Source organism: Harpia harpyja, chromosome 16, assembly GCF_026419915.1.
Source record: "Harpia harpyja isolate bHarHar1 chromosome 16, bHarHar1 primary haplotype, whole genome shotgun sequence".
Classification (NCBI taxonomy): domain Eukaryota; kingdom Metazoa; phylum Chordata; class Aves; order Accipitriformes; family Accipitridae; genus Harpia; species Harpia harpyja.
The window spans coordinates 567,939-586,169 of record NC_068955.1 but is presented as its reverse complement, the minus strand read 5'-3'; the positions used below and the strand labels follow the sequence as shown (position 1 = coordinate 586,169).

Here is an 18,231-nt window from a genome sequence, read left to right as displayed (position 1 = left end):
AGCCTTTCTGCTGGTGAAGGCACGAGGCTTCCGTGGGCCGGCAGCGCTGTGCCTCAAACCAGCACACCCAGGCTCTCCCTCCACTTCCCACAAGTTGCATCGCGTTCAGCCACGCTCAAAACACCATCACTGACCAGGAAACCAACACACAGATTTTTCTATTTTTGCAATCTTTTTTTTAGGGAGACAACAGCAGCAGAGGACAGCAGCATCTTTGCATGATCGACAGCGCGTTGACACCGGTGAATTCTGCCCAACAAGCTACACACCAGCTCCGGATGATGCGATAACAAGCTGAGGGGAGCACCGGATGGGTGGTTCACGTTATAGGCTAATAGTGCTCATGTCTCCTCTACCTTTAGCAGTAGAGAATCACAGATGTGAAACAGGATCATCTAAAGCATGAGACACTTTTAGATTCATCCCATTTTCCTGCCTAAGAATTGGAGGTGAAACACGGAGTTACTAATTTTACCTACCCAGACAAGAGATATTTCAATACCAGAGCAGCTTTAAGCTAACAAGTAAGAGGGTGCCCAGAAAGGCTCCGCTGCAAGCAGATTATTAACTAGAACAAACCCTGTGCCTTCAGTCAAGGCAGAATTTTCCAGTTTTTAAGCAGGCTTAACACCCTCTCCTGAGGTCACTCATTCTAGCATCTGCAGTCCCAGCAGCACAGAGGCACACACTGCAGCAGCTCTCACAAACAGTAATTTGCTTGCAAGTCTCACAGGCCTACAGGTTTTTGGCAGGGCAGGGAAGAATACCTCTTTGTGCATAGATTAAGTCTATGCACAAAGATTATGCCTTAGTGCATAGACAAAGTGCTTTTCCTCTGGATACACTGGGGGAGTCTCGGTTACAAGTATTTAAAATTCACTGAAATGTAAGACACCAAACCAGAGCCAGGACTCAGCAGTCCCAGGAAGGTGCAGGACTTACAGTGGGAGCTTAGGAAAGAGGGGTGGGATTTGGGATCAGCAGCAGGGTCCTGTGCAGGGCAGCTACTAAGCCAGGCACAGTGAACTCCAAGCAAGTGTAGCTGCCCAGGAGCAAACACGGAGGGCCAGCCAGAGGAGCAGTGGCGGCGGCCCTCTGCTAGTTGTGCAAGAGCAGCAGTCGTGCTACCACGCTGCACGAGCAGCCCCCAGGGGAAAGAAGTTTTCCTTGCGTAGGCTTCAGGAACAGCTTCAAGCAGCTCAGCCAGCCGTCGCTGGGCCAGGAGGGCCCCAGCCCTTAGGGTAGCTGCATGAGCTGCTGTTGGAAAGATGGGGAAAAACTACTGCTGCTTAAGCATGCTAACAAAAGGGCTTTCCTGCCGAAATAGCCACGCAGGAAAGGGGCACAAGAGGAGACCTGGCTTTCGCCTCATGCTTCAGTGTCCCTCGCACACAACATTGGCTTAGGTACCAAGGGCCACTCACAAAGCACGAGCGAGGCAGTAACAAGGCCCTGGGGCACCTGGAATTCATCCTCTCCCATTGTATCCCAGAAAAGGCTTGAACAGAGACAGGGAAGCAGGCGGAAAGGGTGGTGTAACAGTGGAAAGGGGAAAGCATCCCGCAGAGGAGGGCATCCCACAGGGCAGCTGCTCAGATCCCCCCTGCTCTGCAGGAGCTTGGGCAAGGAGCCACTGTCATCACTGTGACCGGCCAGAGGTATGAAGCAGAGCGCCGGCTCGCCACGCCAAGCGGGAGCCCCGCATCCACCGGTGGTCAGGACCTGCCATTCACTGAGCAGCTCAAAAACGGGAGGAGGCCCCGGGCAGAGCGCCGAGCAGATGCCTGCAGCCTCTTCTCGAAGCAGAGTGCGCAGGAACATTGTGCTGCGGGACAACATGGACAGAGACTGGAGCCCATGAGCAACCTGCAGCTGCTGCCACCGTGTTTCGCCCAGAGGCCTGGGGTCGCCCCGTGGGCGGGAGGCACCTGCACAGGGGGAGAAGCAGCCATCTGCAACTGGGCCACCTTGTTCCTGGGACTGGGACGTAACAGAGGGCGTTCGATCGCGGCCTTGACTGAAGTCAGAGAGCAACAGGGATCCTAATGAGCGCTGCGGAGCTCTGCTGCAGGAGAGCAGGCTGCGGAGCACCCGGACAGCTGCTTACACCCAGAGGGAAGCGAAGGCCCTGTAATTCAGGAGAGGGACCACCCCACATGCCATGAGCTTCATGAGCGGGGCCAGAGTCACCTGCCCAGCACTACTGACATGAACTTTGCCGTCCAGTTTCAGACAGCTAGCTTGCAGGGTAGCTGGGCAGCACTCCTGGTAACAGGCAGCCTTCATCCCACCAGCACAGACTGGTTTGGCAGCCTTGCAGGCTTTGCTACATCCCGCCATGTAATTCAAGCCTGTCTTCTTCATCTGGAAGGAGGAGAGAGACATTAGCCTGGGGGTCCTGCCAAGCCTTTAGTATTCGCATTACAGGAACCATGCAGGCTCCTGGGCACATCCCTGCATCTGGGCTGTCCTGCTCTTTAGCCCTAAAGCCATACCTCACAGAAGTCATGCCCGACAATGCATCTAGCAACAGTCTTCTTGCCTTTGAAACACCCGTCCCCGTGACAGGAGAATGCTGCGCACACTTTCCCCTACAAGAGAGGGCCAGAGGAGAGACTGTATATTCATCAGTCTGGAGAGCAGGACTCCCAGGACAAGAACTGAAATTCAGACAGCCCTTCTTTCATGAGGGCTCCTTTCCAACCCCCCTTCTGTTCTGCGGTGTTTGGCCAGTGCTGTCTCAGGCATTTTAGATACAGAGATAAAAGATTAACTACGCCCCATCTGAAACTGCAGGAAACTTCAGTGAAACACCAGCGTAGCAAACAAGTTTCAAGCCTCCTTTTCCTTCCTCTTAAGAGGGCTCTGCAAAGATAAGCACCTTCCCCTCCACATAGGCTCAGGAAAAGGCTGCAGTGCCCCATCGGTCCCCACACCCTCCCTGCGGCTGCGAGGAAGGCTCACCACGCAGTCCATTCAAACTCTTTGAACCGATGTAAGTGCTGGGCTTGGGAGCAGGCCTGTTTGACAGGGCTCCTTACGGACTCTCTTCTTTCAAAGCTCATTAAGGATTTGTTCCCCTTCCAGGGCAGCTTTTCACCCCGTAAAGCAGGTGCAGGAGGGACCTTTCCCTCTCCCCCCACTCAGGTGGGAGCTCAGCCGTCCCAGTTGCTGCAGACCCCAGGAGAGCCCGTGGCTGCAGCAGCATCTGCCCAGCCGGTACCTACGTTTCGGGGGGGAGGCCGGGGGGTGGTGGCGGTGGTCGTAGGCGGCGCAGTGGCAGCTGGCAGGTCACCTGCAGACACACGAGGAGCCCTGTGAGGCTGCGCCCAGCACACAGCCTGCGCGGAGGCCTCCACAGCCGCACACGGGACAGATCACCAGCACGGCTCACGCTGCGGCCAGAGCTGCTGGGCCACCCTGTCCCGACTCCGAAGGAGAGAGAGCCCCAGGGCAGAGGAGACGCAGCGATGCAGCCGCAGCCAGCCCTCTGCAATGGGTTTTGCCCACCCGTCTCCCTCCTGTGCAGCAGGATTAACCTCAGACCACTGCTGGGGACCCCATGGGCAGTTACCGTAGGAGCTGGCATTGAGCTGCAGGCAAAGGGGAGAGTCACAGCAGTCCAGGGCACACTGCTGCATGTTCACGCTGCTGTTGGTCCTGCACATCTCTCTGCCACACGTGCTGCTGCAGCTGGCTGTGTAGTTTGTGCTGGAGAAACGATATAGCTGCAATAGCAGAGCCAAAGGAAAAAATGCTAGGAGTGTGAAGAGATGCCATTAGAAGGAGCAAAAATAACTGACAGACTGCCACAGAGAAAGGAAACAGGAGATTGACACAGACTTATTAGAGTACTGTGGATCCCTGATATAAAGAAAGGGAAAACAGACTTTCCCTATCACAGCCCCCCTGCACCCCCATCTCAGCAACCTCCGTACCTCACAGTAAGTCTCATTATGGCAGGTCACTGTTTTGTTGGCGTGGGCTTCATCCTGGTAACACCGCTCCCCAGAGCACTGAAAGCTCTGGCAGGTGAGCTGGAGGGAGAACACACAAGGGTGTCACCGTGCAGCAAAGCCTCCTCGCATGGCACCATGGTGCTGTCCCCAACCACAGCCTTACTGACTGGAGGGGCTGCCTCCACACGCCCACCCACCATGCCCGAGGTGCTCCCCTTCCACCCCAGGAGATGCTCTCATGGGACTCCTGGCTCTTGCGAGAGACCAGTTGGACTAGAGACCCTGTCCGTGGGGCTGCAACAGCCTGGCCAACGGCCCTCTTTCCATTCCTTTCCTTACCAGTGTTTCTTCGGTACCATTCACAGAGGCGTTGGCGGCCACCGAGGCGTTGGCGGCCACCGAGGCGTTGGCGGCCACCGAGGCGTTGGCGGCCACCGAGGCGTTGGCGGCCACCGAGGCGTTGGCGGCCACCGAGGCGTTGGCGGCCACCGAGGCGTTGGCGGCCACCGAGGCGTTGGCGGCCACCGAGGCGTTGGCGGCCACCGAGGCGTTGGCAGCTGTGTTGTGCTCTGGAAGACACAAAGTTCCCCCTCGGTGAAGGAAACACAACCTCATGCTCAGCAAGCCCTGCATCCCTTCCCAAGCCATGGCACAGTCCAAAGGGATCTGTGGGAAGCATCAGTCACATTGTGGTTGGGCTGTGGATGGCAGTCAGTGACAGGATGTCCCAAACAAGGTTCATTTGCAGCCCAACAAGCAGGTCAGAGACAACAGGCCACCGCAGCAGCACTATGGAGAGATGTTACAACAGCTTCTCCCTCCCCCTTCCAGCCACGTTGCATGTGAAGAACAGGCTTTTCTGGGGTCAAAACCTTGAGAAAAGGTTCCTCAGTGCAGCTCCATCCTACAGAATACAGCCTGGAGGGGACAGGGACAGAGTCCCTGTTGCACCACACTGCCTTTGCCCCGCTTCCCACAGGACCCCCAGGTTTCCCTTGGGGTGCAGAGCTCACCTGCTGTGGCAAGAGGGTCCTGGACGCAGAGGTGCAGAGCCAAGATGCAGAGCAGCAGGCCTGGAACACAGCAGGGACGACTGAAACCACCACATCTGCTGCCTGCCTTACCCACAGTCCAAACAGCTTCCCCAGCAGCATGGGCAGGTCACCCTCAAAACACCAAATCCAGCCCCCACCAGCCTCCCTGGAGCAGGGTGGTGGCCAGTTCCCCTCAGGGAGGTTGTGGGGAGCCCCACAGACACACCTGAGGTCAGGGACCCATACTGGCTGCAGGGGGCCAGCCCTGCTGCGAAAAGACCCCCCCACCTGCCCAGAGCCACAGGTGACTGGTGGCCATCCCTCGCCCCAGGGAGCCTCTGGCACAGCCTCCGACAGCTGGGACAGGGGTGGACATCCTGGGCACGCCGGGACAGACGCTGCTCTCCATGCTGCAGCAGAGCCCCCGTTACCTTGAATGGGGGGGATGAGCCATCGGCAACCTGCCATCTTCATCCACCGGCAGCTTCACCCGGGACCTGGCAGGAAGAGGGACGGTCAGAGCTGGGGAGCAGGAGGGGACAGTCCAGCGGTCGCTGCCGCAGTTACTGTGGCACGTGGTCCCTGCGTCTGCCTGGCGTGTGGCTCGGGACGAGGTGGCAGAAACAACATCAGGACAACTTACATAAGAGATTTTTCCTGTTGAGGCTTTTTTTTTTTTTAAGAGACCTTTCTCCTAGGAAATTCTACAGCCTTTATTCTGGACACCATGGGACACCAGAGGAATCCAGGTTGTTCGGCACTTCATTTTTGGTCCCCGCAGTGGCAGGACATGCTTTTCAGGCAGGATTAAGTGCCTGGCAGTAACAACACCCACCAACAGCACCTCTGAAAACTGCAGTCCAGGTTTTCTCCACAGGCTCTCAATGCAGAAATCATCTAACATAAATAACCAGATAATTCAGCACCCTCCCTTGTCACTGTGCTTGCCTAGACTTTAGGGAGCAACTGGCAGGGCCTTTCAGCCACAGCTGCAACAGGGGGCCGTTGAACAAGTGCAGAAGGGGCCTGGGAGCTGCCTACCCCAGACTGAACCTCCCGAGCCACCAGCACGGTGCTGGTCAGCACAGCCACACACCCCAGCAGCGCTGGTGCCCACTCCCGAGGGGCAGTCGCTTCTCCCCTGCAGCTCAGCGCAGCACAACCTCTGGCTCCAGCTCTTGTGCCAGCAGCAGCGCTCCCCACGCAGGGCACAGCCGCTCCACTGAGTGGGAGTGGGCGATCTCCCGGGGGCGTTTGTGCCTGGGCTGTGCAGGAGGCCCGGAGCACCCCTGGGGCACCGGCTGCAAGCACCTTTGGGGAAGAGAAGGCACCTGCTGGGGCTCACCTGGCTCCTGCCTGCGCTGCTGCTGAGTGCTGCAGTCGGCTGCTGGAGGCTGCAGGGAGCTGCCCCCCCAGAGGCACGGGGCAGACACCCCAGTACAGGTCTGCGCTCTACCTCCAGTATGAGCCCCGGGGCTGCAGCACTGCGCTGTGTGCGGCCACGTGCTTGCAGGAGCGATGCTCAGCCCTGTGGGCTCAGCCCCTGGACACCCACAGTCGCTCCCTCCCGAGAGGCTCTCCAAAACCACCGAGGCTGCCGCAGCCACCTGCCACAGACGGGGCCCAGGAGTACAGCACAGCTGCTGGGGAGCAGGAGCCCCTCGGGGAGCCACCTGCTCCCGTTGGTGTGGTAACCCTTCACCGGTGCTCACAGGCAATACACAGAGCTGCAGGCAGCTGCCAGCAGCACGAAGGCAGGGTAGTTACACGTGACGGTTCTTTGCTGATGCTGTTGCAAATGAAGATGTGACCCACCAGCAGCAGCACCCGTCACAGGAGAACCCAAGCCCACCAGCCCTCAGAAGTCAGGGCAGCCAGAGAACCCTCCATAGCAGTTCTTGCTGTGGATAGACAAAGTCTGGTGTGAAAAATGCCCGTTTCCAGACATGTCTCTGCAACAGGCCCTCAGGACCTGGCAAAGAGCAAAACACAGGCCTGTTAGTTCTGGCACACAACTCGTGGAACATAAACAGGAACACTTACAGCTAAAGCAGCTTTCACTAGCAAGACGTGGAAATGCTCTGGATCATAAAGAGCCATTGCACTGCCAACACTCAAATATTTCTGGTTAACTTACAATAAACAGTCACATCCTTCCCACCTGTCCATCTGTGTGTGTGTCTCCCCTCCCTGTCAGCCCACACCGCAGCCCCCCAGCCCAGGACAGTGGCACAAACATCCCTTTCACGCAGAATTTCCCACCTGCCTGGTCTGGGCACCACGGCCCTCAGGCTGCGAGCAGCTCACTGCCCGGACTGAGCGAGGAAACCAGGCAGCACCGCTGTGAAAGCAATACAGGCCGGCCAGACAGGGTGGGAGGCAGGTCTGCCGTGACAAGAGAGCTGCCTGGCAAAGCTGCTGCAGCAGCTTGCTCCTGAGGGTGGGCACTGGAGCCACCACTGCTTCATGGCAGGGAAAGCGGAGTTCTGCCAACAGTGGCTAGGCTTCATGATGGAGCACGTTCAATGGACAGAGGTTTTCTGCTGTAAAGCTCCTGGTTACGTCCTTGCATGCGCCTCCACACTGCTGTCAAGTCCTGACTACAAAGAGGTGTTTGCAGTTTCTCATGGCCCAGTCCCTTGTCCTGCTGCTCACCCCCATGGTTTGGGAAGTTCTACTGGCTTTGGTGCTGCTTCCCATGACACCCAGCTCTCCGCTGTAGGAGTATCTCTGCTTTCCATTCAAAAATCTTTACCTGCTTAGCTAGGCAAACAGTGGAGACGTGACTCCATACAGGCTCCAAGGCCAAGTTCTCCGAAGAGCACTGTAACACTCCCCTCCTGTCTTATGATTTAGGTCCAGTTAGCATTCCCCAAGGACCTGCAGTGGCTGAAGCTTGCATAGTGACCACTGAGGCTGTTCACTCAGAATGGAAGAGAAGACAAGGCAGGCTGGCATCTCCCTCACCTTCCAAACCAGAGCAGCCACCACCCAGACCAGGTTAGGACAACCTCACTGAGCAGGGTGCCACTCCAGCACAGCCCAACCCAGCTCCAGGGTAGGCTAGGAACAAACGCCCACCAGATACAGCCTCATCCCAAGGAGAGCAACTTTCCCCCAGAGCAGGGAAAGGAAAGAGCCCACAGCATTGACTCACCCTGTCCGTCCGCCTCCCGAAGCCCCAGCACACCAGCGAAAGCCTGTAGCCGCTGCTAGCAGTGGAGTGCCTCCGAGCACCGACAGCAGCTGTGGTACCTGCCGCACAGGCTCACACCCTGGTGCCAGCAACCAGCCCCATCCCTGCCAACCACCGGCTGCACAAACCATCACTCGGGGGAAGTGTTTGTTACCTGCTGCTCCGTGGCATCTGGCGATGCAAACAGCCCTGCACAGTGACAACAGAGAAAGGGGTTTTTTTGAGGCTAGAGATGTCACACAAGCCAACTCTATACCAAAATGAAACCCCACCTGAGGGCCTGGAGGGGGCACAAGGACTGCCACACACAATGTACGTGGCCTCCACACAACGCCTCTTTTCTCCTCACTGGACTTGCAATTCATGTGACAGCATGAATATCATGGGGTTATGTACAGACACCTTTAAGCATGGCACTGAGGAGCGCAGAGAATGCTCCTGAAGTCACAACGGTCACATCTAAACACATCATGTGTTCCCATCCCAATCCTCCTGCACCACAGCTCAAGGGTCACCAAAGAAAGGATCTGCACTAGAATCTACCGCATCTTTCAAGTCAACAACAGTGCTGGAGAAATTACCACAAACTGCCCACACAGCCCAGCCTAAATCAAGCTCAATTACTAATTCCCTGAAAAAAATCCCAGTAGCCAAAGCTCCACAGGGAGACAGACCTGAGGTAAAAGCAGCAATGTAAGCCAAATAAATTTGTTTCGCAAAGGAACCCAAAGAAAACCATACGCTTACAGCATAGTATAGGACTGTTACTCATTGTCAGCATGCAACGTTCATGTGTGATTTACAGAAAGCCAATCTGCATCATAAAAATTTCCATCAGAACAGGAATAAGAGAGAAGCAATTGTTTCTGACAATTCAGACTGCGTAAAAAGCATTTTAAAAATACCGTAATCAAATCTCTTCCTTCCAGCGTACGAAAGGAGACAAGTTTCTCAGCACTTCCTAAATTAAAATTGGTTTATTTTTCAAGGGTTTTTTTTTTAATATAAAATAACGTCACAAGTCTGCTTTTCACAAGGGGCTTACTAGAAAGTGAATCTATAAAGTATCCTTGAAATCTATACTCATGCACATAGAAAATCCAGAAACTGAGGAAGAGTCAGAGCTGCTGACGCTTCTCCACTTGCTTTTCAGATGTGAAATCCTTCACTTGGGAAAAGCTACAGCAACCCTTGACGTTTCAAGTCTTCATAGGTCTTTTTATTCACCACGTTCCCACTGGAATCCTCGTATTCCTCCTAGAATGAAACGAACAGTTTAGAGACACCTGGACACAGCCTGACTCAGGTTGTACTACAGCATTTGAATTTTAGCTCCAGCAGCCTACTGAACACGACCACCCTGCCAAGAACCTCTCTACATGAGGGTATGCAGTGGATCTGCCAGCAGGCTCCATGAGAATAGCTTATTCAGAGTCAGAATAATTACATGCTGTACTACAGGCTGTATTTCCCACAGTTGCCCTGCATGCTGTTGAAAAATGGTTTGAGACAGAAGCTTAAGAAAAGACACTAGTATAAGTGAACACACTGCTCGCAACAGTTCCTTTTTCTTCTCACAAAACAAAGGTGACATCGGTACTGTAAAGCAGTATATTAAAAGATTCTTACACAAGGGGCTGAGTCTGTCCTATCAGAACTCCTTTCCAATACAGCACAAGAAGTGCTTTTCATACATCACCACTAACAGGAGCTGTGCAACCAGCAACGTAGGTTCCTGCTCATCTCTCCAGCATGCAGGGGACTCTCTGAGAAATACTTTTGACAGAGCCAGACAGTTCATGCAAGGTAAACGCGGGGTTCCCAGGTACACAGGACTAGACATGCAAATGCCTCTGTAACATCTCACCTCTGTATCAGGCTGCCATCTCTCTGAAGCCTTCTGTTGTTTCAGCTTTGCCCACACTGCAAATACAAAGTCATACAGGATCTAATGCCATTTTCCTTGAGATACTAGTTTTTCACCTAGTAACACATACACGAGGTTTTGGGGTTTTTTTTTTTCTTTTAAAACACTGTCACTTCAACAGTCCAGCAATGTATCTACTATCCATTACAAATTTATTGTTCCCCTGTATGGTTTACTGAAAGGCATAGAACAAAAGCAAACAAGGCTTTAAAATGACGATTCAGGATTGGACACAAAAGACAAAGGTCCAAAAACACTACTTCAGAGATACAGCTCCAACGGTAGTAATAGCTTGTTTGGGAAATCAAGGCTTTACCTGTTTGGTTTCTTCTAGGCAAGAATTAATTTACCTCCAGGAACCATAACCTCTATCTGTTAACCTAAGCGGGGCAGATTCAAGAAACAACCTCTGCATGAGGTAGCCTCCTCAAAACATCAGCACAGATTAGCCGCATTAAATTACAATCACTGTAAGTCCTAAATACTGTAGGCTTTCAAAATCTGCCTATAGGCTCTACCGTTTCTGAAGGTTTTTCTGGCTTCCTCATAAAGATGTTGATGAACATCAATTAAGTAAGAGTTATACAGAATGATGTAGCCACACTCTGCCTCAAGAAATGGTGGCCCATTGCACTTGGCTGAGATTTCATACACAAAGCATCACAGACAAAACAGCTGGCAACAAATGAATGCTTCACTGGGAATTCCAGCAAGCATCTACTCCTGCAGGTATCCAACAAAGAAAAAAAAGCCACTCTCATTTTAAAAGCTGGGATGGATGGTCCAAGGAAGGATTACCCCACATGCACCTGTTTCTTACCTTCTTTCCTAAAAATAGTCTCTGGTCATAGGGTAAGACAAATTTTTGGCAAGAGCTAACATGAGCGTTCTTATGCCACACGTTTCCTGTTCTGCCATCACTACTTACATGAGACTGCATCCTCAATCTGCGTGACGTTGGCAAAATGTGCCGTGTTGGGAATGCCCAGGCATCTCATCCCATGAGCATGTCGCCACTCCTGGGGACAAGAGGCAAGAGGTCAGTGTATGAGAGGGAACGCCACTTCATCTGCAATGCCAAAGACTAAAAAGATACATTAACATCTGGACAGGGTGAAACAAATACTATCAAAAAACAAATCTACCAGTCCTAAAAACCTCTATAAAAATATTTTTTCTGTATTTCAGATAGTAACAATACACTGGCAGTCAATAGGCACTCTGCACCAATCAGATCTGGGTACTGGAGTTAAGTGTTCTAACAAGAAGGGACCGTACAGAGCATGGCCCTGCAGCATCAGCCCAGACCCACATTTTAAAAGTGGAAGAAGTGCCACTCAGGCACTCCAGTGATTTACTAGTTACTTATTATAAACATTATCTGAATGTAGTACTGATGTTTTTGTAGCAACGTTACTTACTGCAAAGTGACGCTGAAAAGCTTTGGGCCCTCGGTAGGTGTAGTTACCACAAATCTCACAATTGTAGTTGATGTTTAAACCATGTAATTTATATAACCAGTATGGGATTGGCTGACAAGCGAAGAGAAACAAAGATTAGACCAAATGGCAAGGCAGGTTCAAACAGAAGAGTAGTGTGGAGTCAGTGACACCTCCCACTTTTCCAGACCTGACAATCTCGGTTACCTTGCCATCCCAACCAAGAGGCAGATTTTTAGGATTATAAATAATTTCATTTTCTTCATCTTCACTCTCACTCTCACTGATCTGCTCTTCCTCCTCCTCCTCCCTCTCTTCCCCTGTCCGTGCTTGCTTACGCTGCACATTCTCGTGAGTGAGGTGTCTCTGTTCCTAGGGTGTGAGAAAAGAGAAGGAATTGTTCACACAACACAACAGCAACAGGATAAGGGCAAACTCTTGCAGTGTGAAACACTTCCTCAATGTACAGAGACAGGGGAATGGAAGACCAGTACAGAACAGAGAACTCCCATTTTGCTTAGCCTAACAACTTAAGTTTTTAGTACAACATTTTGTACTTCCAAAGAAGAATATTCTACTTACTGACAGAAAAAGCTACCTGCTAACATGCGCTTTAAAACCTTATGACTCTGGACATGCAACTAACTCTTCTGGGCATGCTGTCTATGAAAGCACTGGGTAAAGATGTGGATGACCTTCCAATCACTATTTGACAGCTCTGAAATAAAGAGGTCAAAGACAAAATTAAATCCTTACCCCAAGAACTTCTACATATTCATAAATCTGAGCTTCCAGGAATGCAAGATCTTTATTTCTTTCAGTGTCTCTGGAAATAGATCAAGAAACTTTATGAAGTCCGTTCCAGAACTGCAAATATCATGTGTACACTGAACTAAAGACACACTTGACTTGTTTCTGTTTTCTTGCTGTATACAAGTACCAAACAGCTCATGTAACCTAAACTGCACACAAACACACAAATTTAGCTCTGGTATCTTCCATTTCATTCAGGACTATTTGGTGCAACATGAAAAGCTTCTAACACTCCAAGAATCTCTGTCACGACTATACAAGAGTGATTTCTATAGAATACTTCTCATCCAAGTGAAGAGAACACCACCAACCTCAGAATGACCTTTAGGAACTCACCTTTTGCTGCCTTTTGTCTTTGGATTCTTAGCAAACAAGGAAGGATCAAGTGCTTCTAGGGATTTGCCTTTAGTGCTAAAAAGTCTCTGAGCACGCTCTTCCAGAGTCCTATGGAGAAGCAGGCAGGAGATGAGTCCAAACCATAGTTTTACACTTCCCGAGAATTATTTGAATTCATGCAACAAAATTCTAAATTTAGCTTTTAAGAGATCATGAGATTTCCTATTATCTTTGTCTTCATTCCTTAAGCCAAATTGTTCTATACAAAAGACTTCAGTACAGGACACTTTTCAAAACACTATATCGCAGTATCACCTGACTGGTTCTCAATGTTTTGTCTTTCAAACTTCATTAAGGTAATTCTTGCACAACAGAGATGACAAAACAAGTATCCCATAAAGGAATGCAAAACAGGAAGACCTCAAAAACAGGAAAGGAACTATAAGAAGACTGCACCTTACCCGCCACATTTTAGTCCCAGGGCCAGTAAAGCTGATTTTAACCTGTCCAGTCCCAGGGAGGCCAATTCCTGTTCAATTAAAGTAAATCACAATAAGAAAGGAGCTATTAAACAAATACAATATGGATGTATGTGTGCTTTAACTTATTAAAAAAACAAAACAAAACAAAAACACAACAAAAACCAAAGCACAAACAATGTACAGCACTCAAGAAAGGACTGTCAAGGGTGCACCACTCCTCACTGAAAAATGAGGAATGTGACAAATTCAACCTTTCAAGTTAATTTCTCCTATTAGGGGGATGTAAGTCATCTGCATAATCAAAGTTTTATCCACAAAGCATACAGCCAGAGACAAAAGCTCAGCAAGAAAAATTATGAAAAGAAACAAAATTACTGAGCTTCCACCTGCTCAAAATTTAGCACTAAGTGCAGAGCACTAAAAACATACCTCCCAAGAGGAAAATGCTGAGAGGTCCAGGTGGGCTCCAGCATGAGTGAGTGCACTGCTGGTCTCTTTCTGCCAAGAAAAACCACATGCAAGATCTTTGTGACATCCTACAACACTTCATGCAATATAATATTCTAACCTCAAGAAAAGCAGTTCATTTAACAGAGAAAAAAGTCTCTCACTAAACTGAGCAATGGAACAATAGAAAAGATACAAAATAAGCAAACCTTAAAAAAAGGTCAGTTTCAAACCGGTTACATTGGTTTTCAAGTTAGCATTAAATTGCATCTTCCTGATTGTCATGGTTTAACTCCAGCCAGCAACCAAGCACCACGCAGCCACTCATTCACTCCGCCCCCCACCCAGTGGGATGGGGGAGAAAATCAGGAAAAGTAAAACTCATGGGTTGAGATAAGAACGGTTTAATAGAACAGAAAAGAAGAAACTAATAATGATAATAATAACAACACTAATAAAATGGCAATAGTAATAATAAAAGGATTGGAATATACAAGTGATGCACAATGCAATTGCTCACCACCCGCCGACTGACGCCCAGTTAGTCCCCGAGCAGCGACACCCCCCCCCCTCCCAATTTATATACTAGACATGACGTCACACTGTATGGAATATCCCTTTGGCCAGTTTGGGTCAGCTGTCCTGGCTGTGTCCCCTCCCAGCTTCTTGTGCCCCTCCAGCCTTCTTGCTGGTAGGGCATCAGAAGCTGAAAAATCCTTGACTTTAGACTAAACATTACTTAGCAACAACTGAAAACATCAGTGTTATCAACATTCTTTGCATACTGAACTCAAAAACATAGCACTGTACCAGCTACTAGGAAGACAATTAACTCTATCCCAGCCAAAACCAAGACACTGATACACAACTGCACACCTTGCTATTAGACTTAACCTCAGTGATGACTCTACACAAATGATTCACAGAAAACCTATCACAAATACAGAAGCATTCACACAGGCTTAACGACTGCTCACCGGCCAGCCAGGGAACGTTCCATTTTCCCACTTCTTCTCAAACTCAGTCTGAATTTTCCCAAAAAGTTCATTCTGGTCCAGTAACGGTTTCACTCGATCTGTGTAATCCTGTAGGTACTCGAGAAGCATTTCAAGGTACCTGGCAGAGTAATCATGAGCACAGGTAATTCAGTATCAATGTATTTCTCTAACCACATCTTTGGAAAGTAATTACCCTCTAGTACTTCAAAGGAAAATCATCAGGATTATGAGTTTTCAACACACGTTTTCTAGATGCAGCAGTTACAAGGATGAAGTAAGATCCTTCCACAGAGTAGAATGCAGCTTTCCACATTTTTGCTGCCCTGCATGTTTTCTCAGGGCTCAGACACATAACTGAGTTACTTTAGCTCAGTGACCCAATTTACATGAGTTAAGTTTGACTGTTAACTATATTCTTAGCAGCTGTACACTTAAAAAGCAAATTCCTTCTCATCAACTGTCATAAAAGAAGCTGGTAGACAAAAAGGCTCACCTCTTATATTCAGCATTTTTTCTCTCCTTGGGAATATCAAAGAGTTGGTCAAATGTGGATAAGTAAGTGATATAATCCAGTTTCTAAGAACAAAAAAGTTTGAGTCAGATTTTATACCCATGCAGCCAAATGAATATCCAGTTTCCAGTTACCAGACCAGAAGAAAGGCACTAGCTCATGCCATTACTCTGGACTGCAGAGGCCCGGTGTTCTCTGTGCACTAACACATTGCCTTAAACACCTATTGGTACTTGGTAGCAGAAAACAGAGGCTTTTTACAAGGCCAGCATTACAGAGACAATAGAGAGGTCTCAGCTGAAGATGACAAAAGAGGAGAGTCATGAAGCAGCATTCAGAATTCAGATGCTGTCAAGCTATATGTGCAACAAAGTGACTTTGAAATAGCACTTTGGAAATAAACTTACTTACTTAAGAAAAAAAAACAAATAACCATGAACCAACCAAAGAAAAACTCCTAGGCCTTAAGCACTGCAGATGCCCAGACACATGCAGCCACTTACCTCTGATGATTTTAGATTAATGTACTTGAGATAACAATCATGCAGATCTAAGTATCGTCCATACCCTTCCTCATCTGTGAACTCCACCAGATCTGTAGGAAATATCATGTAGAGCTTTATTATGACCTTAATCTTTCCTACTTATTATACATATGTTTCAGAACTTGAAAAGGATTAACTGTGGACTAATTTTTGCTTAAGGAAGGTGTTTACAATGCAAGTGAGATACTCATTGATCAGACACCTGACTGCTTCTCTGTGTACCCACACTAGAACACTCCTCAAGAGAAGCACCACTACTGTGGAATATTCCAGGGGGCTGCAGTTCAGAAGAATTTAAATGACAAAAGAACAATTTTCAGAATTCATTTAGTAAAAGGGAGGTGGAACTCTGAAACATGCAAAACAGATCAAACAACTCATTAAATAATGCCTCTCAAGCAAGCACCATATTTTCAGTTAAACTGGCCTCAGAGAAAAACTACAAACTTACTTTGAGCTTCTTCACTTGGGTTGTCTCTGGCCTTCAACAGTTCCTCAAATTCCACTGACATCGGAACACAGATCTTCAAGAACAGCCAGAAGTTACACAAAACCTTATTACTTCAGTTAATGTCCAAGAACAATTAATATAAAATCACAACAGGTTGTAAATAAAACTGCTAACTGAAAAGGTATCCAAAGCATTTCTTCACCATTACTTTCGCACAAAGAAAAGAAGTCTGACTTCAGCCAGCATGAGAAAGGCAAGACCAAACACTGGCTCAGCAGCAGAACGTTCCTGAGCTAACACACAGCATACAGAGAACAGGGTTGGCATCTTGCATCTTCTCCTATTCATATGCTCTCACAGGAGCTTACAGAGTGCCTCTGAAGCATTACCTAACCTTGAACAGCTTCTTTTCTCAAGTGACATTTTAGTGTACTTAATACTTGTGTATTAAGGGACTTAAACTGGAAAAAAAAAAGTCTGTTTATTGCAGGGATGAGGTCCAACCGACCACAAATCACCAATTCTTATGAAGTAGATAACTACTTACCTCATTTGGGTGCTTCCGGTGAAATTCCTTAATTTGTTTCAGTCTGTTGTAGAATTCTGCAAATTCATTTGGCCCTGAAATGGCACTGAGTTCTTCTTTCCGCAAGCTGAGCTCACAAAAAAGGTCAGATTACAAGTGGAAATGAAAACACATTGACACTGATAGAACTAACCTTTTTCCACATCTAGTGCTGCATTTTGATCACACAAAGCTCCAGCAAGACTGACTGCAAACCCTCAGAAAGTCACATCAGATCTCACAGTCCGCCAGGCTTACAGTTTGAGGCTCCGGGTCACATCTCCCACTGAACATGCTGTAGTCTCCACTGAGAAACCTTCAAGGCAACTCAGGGCCTCCCTCCCCTGACTTAAACCAAGAAAAGAACAAAATGCGTATATCCAGCATGTACATATCCAATGTGCAACCTGGGTCCTGCTCTAGCAGGTTTAGTCTCCAAAACTTGATTCCTGGTCTCACACACCAGCACTACTTCTCATGTATTTACGATTGAGTTAAAAGAGCCCCCAGGTTCTTTGTCTGGAAAACACGTACAGAAGACGTTCAGGTGGCCACGCACCAGACGAGGTGTTTGTACAAGCACTTACCCGTCCTTGTCGTCGTACAAGTCTCTCAGGTTGCCGCTCACTTCCATGTACCTCTAAAAAAACAAAAGAAAGCCCCAGATGCCACCGAGGACGTTACCGGGGAGAAGACCGGCTCGTTCCCGGGCGCTCCGGCAGCACCAGGCAGAGGCCAGGCCAGGCCCGGCCTGCGCCGCGCTGCTCCCGGGGCCGCCGGCAGATCCCGCCCCAGGCCCGCCAGGGCCCCCGGCCCCGGTCCCGGTCCCGCCGCACTCACGTCCTGCATGGCCCGCGTCCGGTGGTCCGAGTTGATCTGGTCGCGGAGCTGCGGGGAGAGGCGCAGCGTTAGCGCGGACGGGCCCGGGCCGCGGCGGCCGCCCTCCCTCCCCACGGCCCCGGACGCACCGTGGACTTCTTGGTGAGCATCTCCTTCACCATCACGTCCATGAGCCGCTCCCGCTCCTCATGGTAGCGCCGCTGCTGCTCCAGGATGGTCTCCATCCTCCCGCGCCCGCCCGGAAGCCGCCGCTCTGCCCTTCCGGTCCCGCCTGCGCGCTCGCCGGAAGCTTCCGGCCCGGCCCGTGTCCCGCCGGAAGGCTCCGGCTGCGCCCGCGCCCGGCGCGGAGGTTCCGGCCCGGCGGCGGCGCTCGGCCGCGGTGCTAGCGGGGCGGGGGGGCAGCCCCAGGGCCCGGGCCCGGGGGCAGAGGGGCCGGGCCCGGGGCCGGGGTCGGCCCGCAGCGGCGCGGCCTCGGCCGCCAGCAGAAAGCGGCTCCGGCCCGGCCGTGCCCCACCACGCGGCCACCTCAGGCCGATGTGTCCCTGTCCCCCGGGTGGGACCGGGTCGGTTCCTCTCGGTTCCTCCGGGCACCCTCACGACGAGCCCCGGCCGTCACCGCCCGGCCCGGGCCCGGCTCGCTGCCGAGACAGGGCTGCCTGCCGCCTCGGTCCCCCACCCCTGCCGCTGT

General features: G+C 50.4%; 1 protein-coding gene across 1 annotated transcript; it reads right to left on the bottom strand.

Annotated features, from left to right (window-relative positions):
- Positions 1-9,147: 9,147 nt before the first annotated feature.
- SF3A3 (splicing factor 3a subunit 3) lies at positions 9,148-17,858 on the bottom strand. The gene is made up of 17 exons (XM_052810728.1): positions 17,672-17,858; positions 17,544-17,591; positions 17,291-17,343; positions 16,686-16,791; positions 16,139-16,211; positions 15,646-15,737; positions 15,125-15,207; positions 14,611-14,749; positions 13,616-13,684; positions 13,166-13,233; positions 12,705-12,812; positions 12,312-12,381; positions 11,763-11,927; positions 11,538-11,648; positions 11,045-11,135; positions 10,057-10,112; positions 9,148-9,446 (listed from the first exon to the last, which is right to left on the bottom strand). The coding sequence occupies exons 1-17, from the start codon at positions 17,765-17,767 to the stop codon at positions 9,369-9,371; spliced, it is 1,506 nt and encodes a 501-aa protein (XP_052666688.1). The 5' UTR covers positions 17,768-17,858; the 3' UTR covers positions 9,148-9,368.
- Between the last annotated feature and the right edge of the window lie 373 nt (positions 17,859-18,231).

Coding starts and splice junctions, on each gene's coding strand:
- SF3A3 (XM_052810728.1), bottom strand. CDS start 17,767: ATGGAGACCATCCTGGAGCAGCAGCGGCGCTACCATGAGGAGCGGGAG. Junction 16,212..16,685: donor ACCGGAAGCACCCAAATGAG/GTAAGTAGTTAT, acceptor CTGTTCTTGAAG/ATCTGTGTTCCGATGTCAGT. Junction 15,208..15,645: donor TTAATCTAAAATCATCAGAG/GTAAGTGGCTGC, acceptor TTTTGTTCTTAG/AAACTGGATTATATCACTTA.